Here is a 20116-nt window from a genome sequence, read left to right on the forward strand (position 1 = left end):
GGGAAACTCACCGATTTTGAAACTCCGTAACCAAGCAGGAAAAGGTTGTAATTCTTTGGCAAGGAAATACTGAGCTCATTTTAAAAATTGAGACATAATTGACATACAACATTATATTAGTTTCAGGTGTACAACATCATGATTTGATATTTATGTATATTGTGAAATAATCGCCACAATAAATCTAGTTAACATGCCTCATCAGACATAATTACCAAGTTTTTTTTCTTATGGTGAGAACTTTCAGGATCTACTCTCTCAGCAACTTTCTCATACAATGCAGTTCTCATAAATACATTCCATGCTGTACATTACATTTTCATGTCTTGTTTAGTCATAACTGAAAGTCTGTGCTTTTTTTTAAGTTTATTTATTTATATTGAAAGAGAGAGGGGGACAGAGAGTGAGACCGAGAAGGAGTAGGGGAGGGGCAGAGAGAAGAGAGAATTCCAAGCAGGTTCCACGGTGTCAGCACAGAGCCTGACTCAGGGCTTGAACTGATGAACCATGAGATCATGACCTGAGCCTGAGCCGAGATCAAGAGTCTGAGGCTTAACCGACTGAGCCATCCAGGCGCCCCTGAAAGGTTATATTTTTGGCCACCTTCACCCTTTCACCAACTCCTTCAACCCTCATTCCCACTCCACTCTGGCAATCACCGATCTGTTCTATCCATGAGCTCGTTTTTTTTGTTTTGTTTTGTTTTATTTTTTAATATCACGTGTATGTGAGATCATACAGTATTTGTCTTTCTCTGTTGGACTTATTTCACTTAGTGTAATGTGCTCAACATCTACCCAGAGTATTGCTAATGGCAGGATTTTCTTCTTATAGCTGAATAATATTCTACTGTATCTACATACACTACATTTTCTTTATCCATTCATCCCTCCAAGGATATCTTACTTTTTATACAGGAGAGATTTTAACGAACAGTTAACCAAAAAGTAATTTGTCATCGTTTCAAATATAAAGGACTAACTATAACTACTTCTAAATTCTAGGTGCCTAAAGCTGTTTCTTAAGATAATCAAGATACAAGGCATTCACATGACAGGTCAAATTCGTTGAAGGGCAGAGGACACTGCTTGAGTGCTATGGTAGTGTTCAATCATACCTCACTTTTGCTGTCCAAAGTAAGATTTTTTTAAACAAATGAAAACTCCACATTCCAGAAAAAAAAAATCCACATTCACTATTTTGCACATTTTACTATTCATGTCTCTAAATCAACAACCAATAATAAAATGGTTAAATTCATTTCTTTTAACTGAACTTTAACATGTGCAACACGATAAACTCCCACAGTCCACTCCGAAAGAAATGCACCATATTGCATCAGTCAGTAATGAAACAGTTAACTTGTAGCCCAAAGAGAATATGAAAACCGGGTGGCTTCAAATGCAGCTCAACTTGAGAGTCATCTGTGTGCCTAATGTAACATTTATTTCCTGCTTCTATTTTCACAAAGTATTTTGTATTACTAGATATAATTATATATTCTACAGAATGAAAAAGTACAATACGAGGCCTCCTTCAGTCCCATCTGGATATAATAAAGGAATCGGATTTTGAAATGGCAGGACTGTGAAGGGAAAACTCAACCTTTAATCATAACAGAAACAGCTGATTGTCCTTTTTCCTACACTGTGCCACCTACTAATAACTGTTAAGAAAAACACCAGCCACATGTGAGACTCTGAATCAGCGTAGGATCTGAAGAGCCACAGACTGGCTGAATCCGTTTCAAGCTGACTTTACAAAACCCAGTCCAAAGTTGAACCTTTGCAACATTATATGTGGAATGTCCTTTAGGATTCTGATTACGTAGTAGCTGAGTAGCCACATCTGTGATACATTACAAAACCAAAGCAGCTGCCAGTAAAGCTTTTAGTATTTCGAGAACATACACTTTGGGTTTAGTAAACCCTATACTGTCTCTGTAGTCTAAAATTTTACTCCCTTCCGTGTCTTTGAGTTTGTAACTATTTTCTCTTCCTTGAGTTAGTATAGATTAATTTATTAGATTATTAATCTATTAATTAGATATGTAAAAAAGTAATAAATAACTTTAAGGGACTTATTAAAAAGTCATAGAATGAGAAAACTAAGAGATCAAACTGCTTGCTCTCCTACACTACCATTTCCAGGCAAAAATAAAGATTTAACAGATGTAGGATTTGTGGAAGGTCACACCGTTCATCAGGGCTAGAATAAGGGTTAGAACCAACACCTTCAGGTTTTCAGAACAGTGAGTGCCTTCTTAAATACAACTCTTATGAGTTAAAATTTATGATAGGTTTACTAATAATTTTTTTTTTTTTTTTACAGACTTAACCAAATTACACCAAAATGCATTCTCACAGTGTGGCTTATTGAATCTGCCATCGTATAAATATATTTAATATAAATAAAAACTCTGTATTCCAATTTTTTTCATTCTCTTGAATAGGCATTGCATCAACCACACACTGGAAAAAGCCAGCAACTCACAACCAATCCCAAACAATTCCGCACGTAGGGGTGGATTAAATACTGGGTCATTTGTTGAAGGGTCCTTTATTATGTCCCATTCAAAACCTGTGTAAGAGAAAAGTGGCAAGACTCATACATGGCTGGCAATTTTTTTAAAGCCAAACACATGTTAGCCAGCAATTCCACTCCTCAAGTGTAAACCCAAGAGAAATGAGCATATATGTCCACCAAAAGGCACAAATGGTAACATTCGTGTAAGCTTTGCCCATAATAGCTGAAATCCAGAAATCATCCTGATATTCAACAGGAGAATGGCGGGGGAAAAAATGTGGTGTACTGACATGACAACGGAGAAAAACAAACTCCCCATACACATGGCAACGCGAATGCCTCTCCCAGACATGCTGTTGGGCAAAGGACAAGATGGCGGCAGCACAGAGGAGGCCCAGTGAATACTGGCGTACCTCGGTCTCCACTTACAGTGACTCGTCACCTGGGGACCAGTCCTCCCGCCGTGGCCCCTGGAGAGCCTCACACTGCCCTCACAAGTCCCACTCCGCTCCCTCCACAGACAGCTTTCTCCTTCCCCAGGAGGGCTCCAGAATTCAATTCGCTCCGTCAATCCCAAGGTTTCTGAGGAGAAAATACTTACAAGGTGGGAACACCTGATCCAAAAGCCACTTTCATTCAGGAAAATGAAAAATAAGCTCTGTACTTTCAGATCTGATGCGTTGTTTTAAAGGTAAAATGCCAAAATTCCTAGAAGCTAACAACAATAATACCACCTCCTAACTGCTGAGCACTTCCTGTGTTGGGCACTGTCCTAAGCATTCTACGTTCATTAAGACTCCACTGCTCCAGCGAGGTTCCTGTATCCCAGGCTAAAACAAAATATTACATTTATATAGTACCCCACAAAGCACTGTTGGTACATTGTCTAATAGTCTTTGTACAGGGTGACTGCTATTATGCCCCTGTTGATAAGTGAAAGCATCAAAACCTGGAGAAATGTAAAAGTTTCAAATCAGAACTTCATCTGGGACCATGTCCAAGAATGGCCCCGACACCTGCCAATCAGCAACACTCAGGACTGCCTCTGAGTTCTAAAATCAGGAATGCCTGCTTGAGCCAAGAGAACAGTGGCCCATAAGATACGCCACACTGAGGTCCCCGTATTAATTCACGGGCAACACATGCTAGAAGCAGGAAATGAACCTGAAACTGAGGAAACGAACAGAAGTGAAGGTGGGCTAGGCCGGTGGTAAGAGAAAGGGGAACAGAACTAGGTTTATGCTTAGCGTGTTTTCTTCTGACAACTGCTTTGCTGAAATAGCAAGGACTTTGAGAAGAAGAGAAATATTAAAGAAACTTCGGGGCTTCCACGGTACACCTGACAGTAAACCAAAGAGGGGCCGGTGCCTCGAGAGACAGAGGCTCACTAAGGGCACAGAGTGCGCCCCAAGCCTGGTGTGGTTGGCAGTGAGTGCTAAAGGGAATGTGTCTGAAGCCCCACGGTGCCGGCCACCAAAACGGTCCCTGATGCTTCTCCAGGGCCACAGGTGCGGGGACAAGTGGAGTCCATCTGCAGAGTGATCATCTCTTGAGCAACAGAGAGATGTTCGGGATACGGCTTTCTGTCAACTTCACTTTCACACTGTTATTTGCGATACGAAAAGCACTTACGAGTGCGGAGGGCCATGCGATCCAAAAGAATGTTTCTTTCCCTCAGGTTTTGGGTGGAGGGTGCAACTCAAGGTAACCGAGTCCCCACATTTGTTACAGAAGCAGGAAGTCTTTGTGTTCCAGGCCTCATGGACAAAGGCTTCCACACATATGACGCACACTTCGAACCATGTGTTGAGATGAGCAGTCCACACCAGATAATGAAATGGCACTTTTTAAACGCCATTTTTGTTCTTCGAAGTTTTAGCTTACATCAAGTAAAATGACGCTGAAAAGATCTTAGAAGTATCAGAATTAGAAACCAAATGGAAATTTTAAATCTGTCTCGTTTAGTGCAATCCCCTCAAAGTGGTGTTCCCTTTTCAGAAAGACTCGAGACTCAACAAAAGGGCCACCTTAATGACAACACGGATCCAGATGCAGGTTTTCTACTCGTGTGAGCAGCTCGATACAATCACAACCCGTTCAAGTTGGAAGAATAAATAAAAACATCACAAAGATATTTGAACAAAAATGTCGGGAATACAACCGAGCCATTTTAAAATCTGTGTGTACTGTGACCGTAAAACAATGCGCTGCACATTTTTAAATGACCCATTAATTCCTGGAGTTAACGATCTCTGGATTACCTGTATTTTCCGGTTGCTTACTGCAAATTCCAGAGTTTATAGCTATGAGTTGCCAGTTGTGTATCTTTTTAGTTTAGTAAATCTGCATCAACAGCAAACATCTTCTTTTTGATTAACAAACGCCTAATCAATTGATATGCAAAGCTTTCTGGACGACTACACCGATGATGGAACGTGACAGTGTTGTGAAGGGGCATCATTATCAAGAAAACAAAGCATTTTTATGAATCAAGACCAAGTGCAACTTCAACAACATAAAAGATCGTGATTGTGGAAGTTGAATTATCTATTAGAATAGAAATAACAAAATACTATTTGATATGATTTTTAATAAAAGAATCAATTAAGAAGGGAGAGAGAGAGAAGCAACCAACCATCACAGTCAAGTTCAGCCTATGTATGCCACATTACCTTCTATGTGGTGCCCAGAGCTACGAGTGTCTAATGAGGTATACATTTTATCTCTGTGCTTTCCGTGAGGGTGATGTTTGTTACAGGCCACTGAGAGACTCAATTAATAGTGATCTTTGGCTGTCAATAACTTACTAATGACATGAGCTCCTCCTCAAAAGCGTTAGGAGGGCAGATGGCACCGTAAGTGATTGACGGCACCTTTGACACGGAACACAAAAATTAAGCAAGAAAATGGACTAACCCAACGCACTAATGGCCTGCCAGATATACAGGCAGTCCATTTCAAGGCATAAATAACATTTATGGACATCAGAAGGAATGGCAGAGTAAAGACCTCTGAAAATCCTCTCCTCCATGAAAGCAATGAAGATAGGGACAAAATGGTCAAAAATCACTTTTTTCAGAATTCTAGAAATTAACTAAAGGCTTGTAGCAATCTGGGTAGCCTTTATTCAAGGAAAATGGAGGACTCTTGGTAAGAATAGAGAACTATGAGGCATTTTAAACCTGCCCTTTTCTTATATCCCACTCCGCAGCTCTGAAGTAGCCTTGAAAACCAACAGCCTTTAATCATGGTGAAAAGCAGCAGCCAGGAGGCCACTGGAAGGGACAAAAGGCAGTCAGAGCTCCTTCAAAGCCTTGTTTCAAGAAAACTGTCATTATCTGATCTGTCTAGTGGTTCTATGGGAGACTCTACTCACTCAGCTTGCTTATTTAACCTGACCTGGCACTCACCCAGTGAAAATAGCCTTTTTCCCAGGGGCATTTGTCAAAAATAATCAGCTGCAATTGTTTAACATCAGGGCTGCCTGGGGCTGTGAATAAGTTAGGGCAAACAATAAATAAACCAAAAAGCTTAACAGGAAAAGCCAGGGAATGTGATGTCCAGAGGGGGCGTTGGAAAATCCTAACATATTGTGGGGATTCTAGAAGGCCATATGCATGCATAGGACTATGTGTATGTCCAGGTTGTGCATGTGCTCAGTGAAGACCTAAGAAGGCCTTCAGCTCTCACCTCTAGCTAAACCTGAAGTTTTGCACAAACAGCAAATAAAGGTTAAGAGAGAGATGTAAGCACCCCGACTGAGCTGACAGGACACGCGACAACATTCTCCCATGCTGAAGACAGAGACTGATGGGTTCTAGGCACTTAACAAAATCTCTAACCATCAGCTGATGGATAACCTAATCGGGTAGAGACTTCCACCGTTCACACATGACAAAAAGTATAGACTTTACTGAATTAAGAAAAGTCACTCAACTAACAACAACAAACCGTGGGGAAAGAGGAGTATGTGATTTCCAGGGCTTCCACACTATATTTAAATGTTTGTTTAAATGTCTAGCTTTCAACAGAAAATTATAAAATATGCAAAACAACACAGGGGAGAAAGCAGCCAATAGAAACTGTCCTGGCAAAAGCCCAGTTGTACTTACTGGCCGACTTCATTTATTTTTTAACTTTTTAATGTTTGTTTATTTCTGAGGGACAGAGAGAGGCAGAGCATGAGCGGGGGAGTGGCAGAGAGAAAGAGGGAGACACAGAATTCAAAGCAGGCTCCAGGATCTGAGTTGTCAGCACAGAACCCGATGCAGGGCTCAAACTCACAAACCACGAGATCACGACCTGAGCTGAAGTCTGACACTTAAATGACTGAGTCACCCGGTGCCCCCTTACTGGATGACATTAAATCCTAATTTTAAATATATTCAAAGAAGTAAAAAACAAAACAAAGAAAGAACTGAAAGAAAGCTTGAGAATAATGTCTCACCAAATAAAAAATATCACCATTGAGATAGAAATTAAAAAAGAGGCAGATAGAAATTCTGGTAAGAAAAGTACAAGAATGGAAATAAATTCACTGGAGGGGCTCAGCAGGAGATCTGAGCAGGCAGAAGAAGAAATCAGCAAACCTGAAGACAGGTCAGTTGAGATTACCTGGTCTCAAGAAGAGAAAAATAAAAATAAATATAAAAATAAAAATCAACAGTGCCTCGGGAGTCTGTGGATACCATTAAGCATACCAACATACACATAATGCGAATTCCAGAAGGAGACAGGGGGAAATAGGCAGAAAGAATATCTGAAGAAATAATAGCAAAAAGTCTCACAACTTTGAAGAAAAACTACACATTCTAGAAGGTTTAAGTAGGACAAACTCAAAGAAATCTATCCGTAGGCACTGCACAATCAACCTGTTGAAAGACAAGGAGAGAATCCTGAGAGCGCCAAGAGAGAAGCAACTCACCATGTATCAGCAATGCTTTAAATAAGATTAACGGCTGATTTCTAATCAGAAATGACAGAGGCCAGAAGGCAGTGGGAGGATATAAAAGTGTGGCTGAAAGGAAAAGACCATTAGTCAGGAATTCTAGAGCCATAGAAGTCATCCTCCAAAAAAAGAAGAAAAAATTAAGACATTCCCAGATAAACAAAAACTGAGACAATACGTCGCTAGCAGACCCATATGAAAAATACTAAACAAAGTTCAGGCTGGAACGAAAAGACACTAGACAGAAACCACATTCCATGTGAAAAAATACAGAGCACCGGGAACAAAAACTATAAAGGTAAATATAAAAGACAGTATAACGTGGTTTTCATTTGCAACTCTTGCTTTTATCTTGCACAAAGCACTAATTAGAAGTGTGCTGATGAACATACCTTGTACAAAGATATAATCTGTATGATAACAATAGCACAGAAGGGGAGAAGAAACAGGTATACATAAAAGTGAAGTTTTTTATATACTAGTATAAAGTTGGGATTAAGTCAAATAGATTGTTATAAATTAAGATACTAACTGTAATCTGAAGGCATCCACTAAGAAAATCACACACACACACACACACACACACACACACACACAGATTTATATAAATCAAACAAGGGCATTAAAACGGCACACTACAGAATGTCTGTTCACCACAAAAGAAGGCTGTTGTGGATCGCACCGTGTCTCAAAAAAGATATATTGGAGTCATTACCCCTAGTACCTGTGAATATGATCTTAGTTGGAAACAGGGTTTTTGTGGATGTAATCAAGTTTAAATGAGGTCACAATTAAGGTAGGCCCTAATTCGATGACTGGTGTCCCTCTAAGAGGAAATTCGGACACAAGGAGAAGACCATGCAAAGAATGACACAGAAACTGCAGTGATGCGTCTACCAGCCAAGGAATGCCCAACTCTGCCAGCAACCACCACAGGAGAAAGAAAGAAAACAGATTTCCAATTCAGAGCCTCCAGAAGGGAGCTAAGCCTGCCACCACTTTGACTGTCGACCTTTGGCCTCCAAAACCGTGAGGGAAAAAAACGTGTTATTTCAAGCAGCCTCGTTTGTGGTAATTTGTTCCATCGACCTTAAGAAACTAACACATGGGCAGTAATAGAAGAACAGAGGAACAGAAAGCAAGAATTTGTTGAGGGAGAAAAAAAAAAGGAAGGCTGAAAATATAGTAATAAATTAATTAAAAGATTAACGTTTTAAGTTTCAGTTGATCAGAATGTAGGCTGATACTGCACATGGGCAGTGTATATTAAGAGTTGATATAAAGTTTGCTTTTTACATTTATTTTATTTATTTATATTTTTTAATAGATTTTTTTTTTATTTGGGCGGGGGGGAGAGAGAGAGAGAGAGAGAGAGGGAGGAAGGGAGGGAGGATGGAGACAGAAGCCCAAGCAGGCTCCAAGCTGATGTGGGGCTCAATCCCAGGACCCTGGGATCATGACCCAAGCTGAAATCAAGAGTCAGATGGTCGCTTAACTGACTAAGCCACCCAGGTGCCCCGAGATATACTTTACCATGTAGTTAGGAGAGTTATTTCTTTGTTGCCATCTATTAGAGACAGACTTATTCAACAGTATTTTCTGTAATCAAACATTGCTTTACACGTGGCAAACTTTCCAGGGATTTTTAAAAACACACAAAAATACATACCATAAAAAGAGACAGAATAGATTTTTCCCTTTAAATAGATGAACAATTAATTCAAAACTACTTTCAACATTACAGTTTGATTTTCTCCGTCCCACGTGCAATACCTCTAATCCTGAAAATGGTTCATCACACGTGGACTATTGATGCCCATTTAAATCCACCTGAGAGTTCTGCTATGTAACACACAGATAAGGTAGTGCTTCATAATAACAGTAACTTTAAAACCCTTGCATTTCCAAATTAGGGCACAATCATTATTTACTGTTAAGTGACATTACAGAATTGGAGACTTCAGCTGGAAAGCTTAACATTTTCACGCCAATTATTATTGTGGTACGCAAAGGAAGACGTGGGGAAAAAGAACAGATGCATTCTGGACCGGGAAGCAGCACGCAATTTAGTAAACTAGAAATAAATAGCAGCAAACTAAGAAACTGCACTTTGCTTTCTGAAAAATATGCAGAATGTCACTCTACTATTCTATGAACCATTAACTTCATTACCAACCTTTCTGTTCTACACCATGAATCATCTGAAAATTCCATTACCCACCTGATATAAAATATGAGGATTTCATTTTACTAAGTGCTGAATTAGCAAGTGCCTAAGGTAGCCTTTCATAGGCTATCAGAGCAAAGAAATCAATAGAGAAATATCCTGGAATCAAAACGAAAGTGTAAAGGAATGTCCACTGATTGCCTTATGTGTTAGCTGTTCTCGGTGCTTGTAAAGGAAAGTCAAAGGCAGCTTTCCTCAACGGTTTCAGCATAAGTGACTTCCTCAATTAATGAGGAAGATAAAGCCCACAGATGGTGTATTGTGCAGTTTGAACTATACTAATTTTGACAGGTGACATGGAAGCCTTCTCAGCTACTCCTAGGGGAATGGCAATGTGAAATGCCTTTTAAGATGCAAATTAAACCACATACATATCTAATGCCCTCCTTTATAAACTGAAATGTACACAGGAATACTAAAAAGAGCGAATGGGAATATTTGTATCCCACAACTGAAATATGTAAATCTCCAGGCTTCTTAGGTATTCTAGAATATTCTAGAAGTAGTCTGGAAAGTATTTAGTATATATAATTTCCACTGTATATAATTTTCAATGTATGCAATATATAACATATTACATATTATATATATCTAACATATCAGGTATTATCTAATTATATAATTTCTAATATGTACATTCATAAATGTACGTTTACGTATATACTATATGTATGTTTTAAACTATTCTGCTTTATTAAAAGATATATATACATAGAGACATGGTTCCATATATTTGACAATGGCATCAGTTTCATTATAAAGCATTTGCTGGGGACTTTTCACTTATCATCTTTTTTTTCTTATATGTCTGTTTATTTTTGAAAGAGAGAGAGAGAGAGCAAGCAGGGGAGAGGCAGAGAGAGAGGGAGGCAGAATCCCAAGCAGGCTCCACACTGTCAGCCCAATGTGGGGCTTGAACTCACAAAATGAGATCATGACCTGAGCAGAAACCAAGAGTTGGATGCTTAACCAACCGAGCCACCCAGACACCCGTTCACTTATTGTCATGACACGTGTTTTACGTTTGCGTACTTCTCTCAGGAAAATGATCATCTCTTTTGGGAATAAATATGCACATGTCATTGGATTTCATGAGCAATCTTCACAATTTTAGGCCAATGGCAAGGGGAAAAATGAAGTAAGAGAATGAGAAATATGGATAGCTTTTACTACACAGTCGATTAAAGCATCTTATGGTAACCAAAAATGATCTGATGATATACATTTCCACAGCGGGTCCAGACTCTCACCTCTGCTATCTAGTAATTTAGAAGGTAGAAATGAGAACCACAGTGAAGTCCACAGTGTAGGCCTCTTATACATTATTGATGGCCACATAAATAGAATTTTTAAACAATGCATTTTCCATTGTGCTTCCCAGGAAGACAGAGGTAGCCAATACTTTCAACACGAGGAACATTCATTCATCCACAAAATAGTTCATTTTCCCCTGAAAACCTGGGACAATAAGCAGAAATAAAATTCCTGATGAAACCTTTGGAGTCTGTTCGCTATGAGGGCAGCAACAAAGAGTCGTCTGTTGAGATCACGTCTATCTATTTACGAGTTCATTTCTTTTCTGGGTCCTTGGGTCTGCATGTAATCATGAGGCTTAATCACCCAGACGGAATATTACAGACTGAGACTGTAGTAAGAAGCAACAAACTATGGAAATTTTTCTGAGGGGCTGCTGGGTTCAAGAAAAGCTTAGGCTTCTTACCCAGGCCTGGAGCTACGAGGCTGAAACCTGGCACGGGAACAAATGAGGATCGCAGGAACGAACAGGCTGGGACACAGGTGTGGGCAGAGATGGAAGTGTCTGAGGCCCAACTGAAACTCTGCTGATGTGCAGACCCAGCATGTCCAGGAGGCTACAGAACTGGAAGTAGGGAGGGGCCCGGCATCATGGTTATGCAGAGCAGCAAGTTAATTTCATCTTCTATCACAAGTGGTCAAGTCCCTTGGCAAAGGGGGCTGGGGCCTGCCCTCCATCCTATCTTCCCCTGCAGAGGGGCTCTCTGAATTAGGCTCCAGGGGAAGCCAGATCAACTTTTTATTCTGGATATGAATCCTTTTAGTATTTTTAATGCAGGTTCCCCACCCCCCACCCCCAGATTTTCAGACAGAAACAAACTTTGGTTTCCAGTTTCAGAGGTGTCACTGACCTCTTGAAATTCGCAAAAGCCAGGTTAGGAATGAAGTAAAGTGCTGATGATTATAACTGGCCAGAAAACGGGTGTCAACAGTCAGATCAAACTGCACACTGACGTCCCAAAGGTAACTGTGGATGGCAGAAATAGATTTCTCCTTTCCATTTCCTTGCTCAAAACAAATCATCTAGCCTGTCCTTCCATTTGTCAAAGGGGGGAAATATCTTTATACAACTGCACAAAGTCTATTTGCATATTTTTCTATTATGTTGAAAAGCATAAGCCTTAAGGAAAAATAACTTTAATGGTCCCCATGTGAATTACTGACTTCAGTTTGGAAATTCTGCTCTGCTTTGATGAAACAGAAGTACAGCAAGTACGGAGTTTGCTACATTATTTTGAAACTAGGAGGCATTTTTAAAAAGTCTGCCAGGCCAAACATGTTAATTAGTGTTCATAAATTACTATGTGGCATATTTATTGTCTTTTACCAGATAAATTAATTCTGATAAATATACAATTAGGTTAGACTAATAAGATCATTGAAGTAGAAGTAAATATACAAAAATCAAGGGTAGCAGAAAACAGATTTGTTAGTGATTACAAGACTCCTCAACCAAACACAGATGCAACATTTTAAATATCACTTATTTATGATATATCTTACATAATATAACATTATAATTAAATAACATAAATACACCAAATGTAAATCTTTTAAAAATCTACACATTTTAACTGAAGGTAAATAAAAGGTAGGATAATATCCTGTGAATATAACTGTATTTTTAGCGATATTTTACAGAATAATATAAATGGAAGAATAAGTAGCTTGATGTGTTCATACTTTGAACGTAGGAAAGTCCTTAATAACAAGCATCTGCACTCCAGAGTCATCAACTTACCCTCTCTGGACCAGGCTGTAAGTGATGTACTAAAATTCTGATACAATTTTAAGACATACAGGAATCTTAAGGTTATTTTAAATTATTCCTAACCCAGGGAGAACCAGAATAGCTTAGATAAATAAAATCCATAGATTTCTTACCAGTCAACAGCTTTCATATCTTTTCCTTAGCAGCCAACCCATAAAATGAAAAACAAGACAAACTGCCTGATTTTAATGTCTCTTCCTTGACCATCCACTGCGGACTCCTCTGATGGAGATTAGAAAAAATCAGTGAAAACGAAGACGCAGGAAGGAAAAGAAAGAAGCCAAGAGCCTAGATAGTCTACAGACTCAGTAATCATACAGTGAGCTCACCTGCTCCAGGTAGTTCTAAAGAGCTCACCTAACATTCTGATCTTTTAGCAGGGCAAATAAATAAAATGCACCCGAGCTGGATTCTCCCTCACCATCTAGTACCCCCTCACAGAAAAGCGACACGTTAAGTGAGGCACACAGGTAACAACCATCCACAAAGTCTTCTAAAACTAGATGCTCCGCACGGATATGAAGATACTTCAACAGACGTGAGACGTGCAGTCAGGGAACGTGGAGGTACCACACCATTCAGCACACGGTCATTGGGTGCGTGTTATCACCGGCACTGAAGAGCAAACACGTGAACAAGGCAGGCTCTCCCCAGAAAGGACAACCGTTTTGTTGGATTTGCACGTAAATAAGTCATCATCATCGGAGAGCACCATGCTGTGTGCCCTCAGAGATGCGTTGGACGGAGTCCGACAAAGCAGGGAAGGAATCTGGGAAGCATTTGGAAAGACTCTGTGAAAGATGCAGTGTGGTAGAAAGCATTTTAGAATCAGACAAGAAACCAGTTCAGCTGCTAACTACTTATATAATTTGACCAATAATTAAACTTTTTAAGACTTGGCTTTTAAATCGATAAACTGAGGCCAATAATAAGCTATATAGGTAGCTTATTTTAAGAAGGTAAAGAGATAATGTGTATAAGGCAATCAGCGTGGTTTCTTGAAAATAACGAGCACTTGATGAATTGCACTGATGTTATTATTATGCAGTCTTGAAAAAAAGTACCAGCTATTTCTGGTGTCTGATTAGTGGTAGCCATTGTATCACCGCCATTGAGCTCATTGTGCCCTGTTGGGTTCCCGTGTATTATCTTGTCTGAATTATAATACCTTAGCTGTGGGTTCCCGACAACCAGGAAGGCAACACTAAGATAGGCTGTTTCAAGAGGGGTCAAATTCACAAGCCACACTGCTTTCTGGAAGGTCACAGTTCATTCAAGAAGAATATGCCCGGGTTATGACCTTAGCAATATCAATCAGCAAGAAAACACATAAGGAAAATATCTCTTATTTGCCATGATAGGGGCAATATACTAGCCAGCACATGCAGTAGCAAATAGTAGCACATCTGATTACCTCATTTTTTTTTAATTTTACTCTAGAGAAAGAGAGAGCATGAGCAAGAAGGAGAGAGGGGCAGAGGGGGAGGGAGAGAGGGAGACAGGGAGGGGGAGAGGGAGGGGGGAGGGGGGAGAGGGAGAGAGGGAGAGAGGGAGGGGGGACAGATTGAGAGAGAGAGAGAGAGAGAGAGAGAGAGAGAAGAGAGATGATCCTAAGTGGGCTCCATGCTCAACAAGGAGCCCGACAAGGCGCTGGATTCATGACCTGAGCTGAAATCAAGAGTCGGACACTCAACCGAGACACCCAGGAGACCCGGATTAACTCATTATTACCAACTGTCATCACATGGTAAGAATGGAATGAGAAAAAGTAAAAATTTCAGGAGTATGAAAAACCCACAGTATACAGGAGGCATCACAGGGTACTAAGGGGTCAAGACAATGGGGAAGCCCTGGAAGAAGGCATCTTAAGGATGCTGTATGTCAACTGCACAGTGTATCTTTATCCTGTGGGTAATGGACAGGCACTGCAGACTTTAAGACCAGGTGAGATAGATTTCAATCCATTTTTTAATCTATTGTTTTGACCTCATATCTATATCTAGTAAGTAATACATAAGCTTATAATTATGTTTCTTCAATTCCAGGGTATTTTTCCAAAATACACATGTGTATGTACATATGTTTGAGGTACCTCTTTGCTATATCATTGTTTAAAATTAACCTCATATTATTTTTTTATGGCAGCAATAAGTTAAAATTAGGGCTTATAGATGTTCCAAACAACACATCACTACTTGCCTGCCTGTTAAGGATTAAGAATTCTCCTTCCCTTCCTTTCATTCACCCACATTTATTCAACAGCTATTATATAAAGGGTTACACGATACTAAACTTCTTTTAAAGTAGGCTCCACATCCAAAGTGGGGCTTGAACTCATGACCCCAAGACCAAGAGTCGAATACTCTACTGACTGAGCCAGGGGCATCCCTAGACTCTTGATCAAACCTTAGAAGTGGACCCTATGCTAACTCTAATATGCATCTTCTGTTCCTATGGAGACTAAGAAGTAATATCAATAGATCTATTTTTCCACACCACACTTTCAAAAGATTATTTTTTAAATGTTCATTTATTTATTTAATTTATTTAAAACAATTTTTTTAATGTTTATTTTTGAGGGAGAGAGTGAGAGAGAAAGAAAGCAAGCAGGGGAGGGACAGAGAGAGAGGGAGACAGAGAATCCAAAGCGGGGTCTAGGCTCTGAGCTGTCAGCAAAGAGCGTGACGTGGGGTTTGAACTCATGAATGGTGAGATCATGACCTAAGCTGAAGCAGGATGCTTAACCAACTGAGCCACCCGGGTACCGCTAATGTTTATTTATTTTTAAGAGAGAGAGAGCGCGCAAGCAGGGAGGGACAAAGAGAGAGGGGGACAGAAGATCCCAAGTGCGATCTACGCTGACAGCAGAGTCCTATGCGGGGCTCGAACCCATGAACCATGAGGTCATGACCTGAGCCGAAGTTGGACGTTCAACTGACTTAACCACACAGGCGGCCCCACACCATACTGTTAAATAATGATGGAAACTTTGATATTTTCCCTTAAATGATTTCCTCTTTAAATAAATAAATAGTCTAAATAAATAAATTGTTTAAACCAACAAGCAACAAGCAAGCAAGCAAGCTGGTAAAAAGGGTTTTAAGAAAGACTGCCCAAGAGTCAGGAGAATATGAAGTAAACGGAACAATGGGGAAAGAAAACAGCCCAGCGAAGCGCTCTACAGTTGAAGTCTGAAGCAGGAAGCATCTTTCAGAAACATAAGAAGGCGTGGTCCTACAAATACAATTCTCAAGGAAACGTTACTGTCGGGGCAGTAAGGCATCTGAGTAGTTATTTGAAGAGTGGGTTTCTTTTATCCACACAGTTTTAAATGACATCACTGTCTGTCATTCACTGGTGTTAGTTTCCATCCTTTGTCTTGTTTTCTTTTTTTTTTTCTTATTTGGAGAACTCTCTTTAGGTAAGTTCTGTGATTTCAGCAGAGCGCCCCAGGCTTACTGAGAGGAAAATGGGGACATACAATGTATCGGCCCACAGGGGCTGAGGCTCACCAGGTATGGCCTCCTCTTCTAGAGGTCCTAGTTCACCCTGGGAAGCCTAAGAAGCCTCCGCAGCTCAGTTATCTTGCCTGTTACATAACGGACGATGTGTTTGGAGAATACTGCAAGCTCTGGGCTCTCCCACTCAAGGAGATGAGAAGAACCACCAAAGCCAAGGTGAAAAGACCCTGTCAAAGTGTCAAAGGAAGACTTTGAAAGCTCTTATTTTCAGATGGCATGGGTCTCTGATTCTTGCACACCTCTGTTTCATTTGCTCTATTTTCCTTTGGATTGCTCTCTCCCTTGGTGTGCTCCAATACGACTGGGTTACTCCCAGCTTATCACGTGCACGGGAGGGAGTACCTGTCATTGGGATAAACTTTCACCCTTGAAGCTCATTTACTTTGCCATCTTCTGTGGCCTCTTCTGACCAGAATGTTAAGACTTGAAAGTTCAAGGCTACAGAGTGGGCTCTATAATTTATTTTATGAAGAAGGACATTCCTTTATTCATTCTTTATTTGCTTGCTTATTGAACCACCACTGGACAGGGTACATCCAGGCATGGATATGACAAAGTCCTTGCCTTGTGAAGATAACAATATAGGAGGGAAGGCCAACACTACAGATGGCTTAAGGCAAGAATTTTATTATTTTATTTTATTTTATTTTATTTTATTTTATTTTATTTTATTTTATTTTATTTTTAATGCTTTAAAAAAATGTTTGAATGTTTGTTTATTTTTGAGAGAGAGAGAGGGAGACAGAGTATGAGTGGGGGAGGGGCAGAGAGAGACAGAGACAAAATCCGAAGCAGGTTCCAGGCTCCGAGCTGTCAGCACAGAGCTTGACGTGAGGCTCCCACTCATTAGCTATGAGATCATGACCTGAGCCGAAGTTGTACGCTTAACCAACTGAGCCACCCAGGTGCCCCATTTTTGTTTCTGCTTTTGTTTTTTTGAGGGGGCGGGAAGCAGCAGAGAGAGAGGGAGACACAGAATCCGAAGCAGGCTCCAGGCTCTGAGCTGCCAGCACTGAGCCTGACACGGGGCTTGAACTCACCAACTATGAGATCATGACCTGAGCCAAAGTCAGATGCTTAACCAACTGTGCCACCCAGGCACCCATGACAAGAATTTTAAAAAGGAAACACCATGACAATCAGAACCTGTTATCACTCTAACTATAATCTATGAACTAAACATCTGGTGTTTTCCCCAGTAAAGTGTAAAGCTATGTTCATGGCACCTCCTGTTGATTTTTAGACACTGCCCTGGAGCATCTACCTGGAGATCAACTAGAGCACTACTTTAGATATCGAGCACTAGGACTTGCTATAAATGCACCGTTCCTTTCTGCAACCTTGAAATTAATTAAAGTACTGAATTTATTCCAAGAGGTACTTTATTTAGTCATCTCGGAGCCAATACATGATATCCCCCCTCATGCATGAACTTCCCTGATTGTAGCTACTATGGTTCCCTTAATTCTTGATGAGACTCTCCTTAATGCACACATCTAGCATATCACTTGGTGTATACCTCACATTTACTGCAAACCTCACATTTATTGCTACAGCTGTTACCATGTTTGATTTTTATAGAGAGTCACTTGCTTTTTTTCAAGTGTTGAGTCAAAGGGTTACATATAAATTGACATGCCTGCAATTTATCTTTAAGTAGCAAATCTTAACTGTCCCACACTGTCCAAAGTACCAAAGTTAACCTATAAATCATATACCTTTACTAGAAAGATATGGCTAGAAATATGTGAATAAGAAAATTGAAATTGCTAAATTTCTTCATTAAATATTTATAATTAACAATCAGACTGCTACCAAATCTGTTTTCAGAATTTCTAAAACACATTCTCGGTATTAGGGAGGCTCTTTAAGCACAACTTCAACAAGTATAGGCTTCGAATCAAATCAACAGAAAACAATCTTTTAAATCACTGAATATTCATTGGGATTTATGCATCAAATTTCAGCAGCCATACTTGCTTTTAGATTTTTGGAATGTTATTTTTCTGTACAAACTAACTGCAAAGAACACAACCGATAAAAATATAAGTGACTTGTTTCTATACTTTGCACATGATTTTCCTACAGCAGTTATTAGATTTCTTATCCATAACTCTGGGTCCGATATAATTATTTTATTTCTCAAACAGCCGTCATGGATCCTAGCATGTACTTTTTCATTTAAATGATTGTTTCCCTGTCCGTGTTTCTCGCTCCTATTTACCGTGGCGTTTGTCACTGAGATACCACCTAGCAGTACATATGCCCATTTTTCCAGCTTAACGGTAAGCTCCTTGAGGGTGAGCACCTGACCCAGGGAAGGGATACAAGTGAACCCAGGTGTCCCCCATGACCCCAACCCCTTATTTTTCCACAGTGACCACAAAAGAATCAAGGGAAAGAACACCAAACTCTGTCGCTCTTTGTTTCTAGTCCATCCCTTCACTATCTCCAGACAAAGGGAGGAGATTTAAAACATCCTCAGACTTCCAGCCCAGTCGCCTTCCTGATGTGCCTAACAGCAGCTCGGATAACATGTCTGCGACAGGTTGCGGAATTAATGCAACGTATTAGCACCCCAGAACCAGGCCGGGGTACTGAGTGGGGGAACCGAGGCAAATTTATGCGATGGAAGACTGAAGAGCTGCAAAGAAGAAACAAAGAACTTTGACAAGATGGCAAGTGCTGGAGAAGCCAAGCAAAAACGGGGTGTGCAGACTGACAAAGAAGAGGACTTGAAATTCTCAACTCATTCTTAGTAATGTGGGACTACAAAAAAACAAACAAACAAACAAACAAAAAACGTGCAAGAGGTTTTCAATGTAACCCATGTGATGATGCTGATGCCGCCACATTGTCTGGACTGGTTCGTGTCTGTGTCAGCATGGAAACGGGGTGCTTCTCCTTACCTCCAGATGCTCTAAAATATAGGGGGGATTCGTCATGCCAAGCCTCAGCATTGCTCCCCGAGGGATCACTTCGACCAGTTTCCACAGCAGTGCGGGGAGATTGGTGCCAATGTCTCTGCCATAAGCCCCCGTGTCTTCACTGGTCAACCATATCTCACAGACGCCCTCTGTGAATCAAAGGAGATAATTAACAAATCTGTTTCCTTCATCATACAGCTGCTCACTCTTTTTAATGCAGTATTACTCAACACCATTATGCAGGCAGTCTGGGTATTCAACTGCAGAGAAAAAGCAGCTTACCCCGTGGTGGCACTGGGTTATTAAGTTCATTTTCTGAACACCAGAGAGTTACAACAAGGCTGTAAATTATCAGTGCGTCCTATGGAGTGATTAACATTCACAGCCAATCAGTTCAACCGCGCTTCCTCCAAAGCACTTTGATCAGGACGAGAGCTACAATCCCATCACAATGGACACTTATTTTATGGAGCACCGTAAGCCTTGGAACTGAAACAGTCACTCCACAGAACGGGCACTAGCAGGACTGAACTCACTAATCAGTCTGTGACCAGCCCAAAGAAAAACGTCAAGTGTGGTTCAGGTTTAACTCACAAATTATTAATTATGAGATAACCCATTTCTCCTGCAGTAACTATTCTAATTCGTTTTCTTTATTCAATTAAGAATAGAGTGCACTGCATTGCTGCGTTCAAAGAAGTTGGTTGCTGTATAAACTAAGTATTTGGGTCGAAAAACCTGTTTACTGACAGCTGGCATCCTATTTTCCATCAATCAGACTTGAGGAGAATGTGGACAATGTATATATGCTTTGTTGTCATTGTTACTATAAAGAATCCCGACTTCAAACATTATGGCCTGCAATAACATCCTCCCAAAAAT

General features: G+C 40.3%; 1 protein-coding gene across 6 annotated transcripts in view; it reads right to left on the bottom strand.

Annotated features, from left to right (window-relative positions):
• The window catches only part of CDKAL1 (CDKAL1 threonylcarbamoyladenosine tRNA methylthiotransferase), a 705817-nt gene that overhangs the window by 288975 nt on the left and 396726 nt on the right, over window positions 1-20116 (bottom strand). For all 6 annotated transcript variants that reach the window (XM_078446595.2, XM_078446596.2, XM_078446590.2 and 3 more), the window contains one exon: window positions 19217-19383. In XM_078446595.2, the coding sequence (XP_078302721.2) occupies window positions 19217-19383 (167 nt within the window). The remainder of the gene's footprint in view (window positions 1-19216; window positions 19384-20116) is intronic.

Source organism: Panthera onca, chromosome B2, assembly GCF_046562875.1.
Source record: "Panthera onca isolate mPanOnc1 chromosome B2, mPanOnc1 haplotype 2, whole genome shotgun sequence".
Taxonomy (NCBI): Eukaryota; Metazoa; Chordata; class Mammalia; order Carnivora; family Felidae; genus Panthera; species Panthera onca.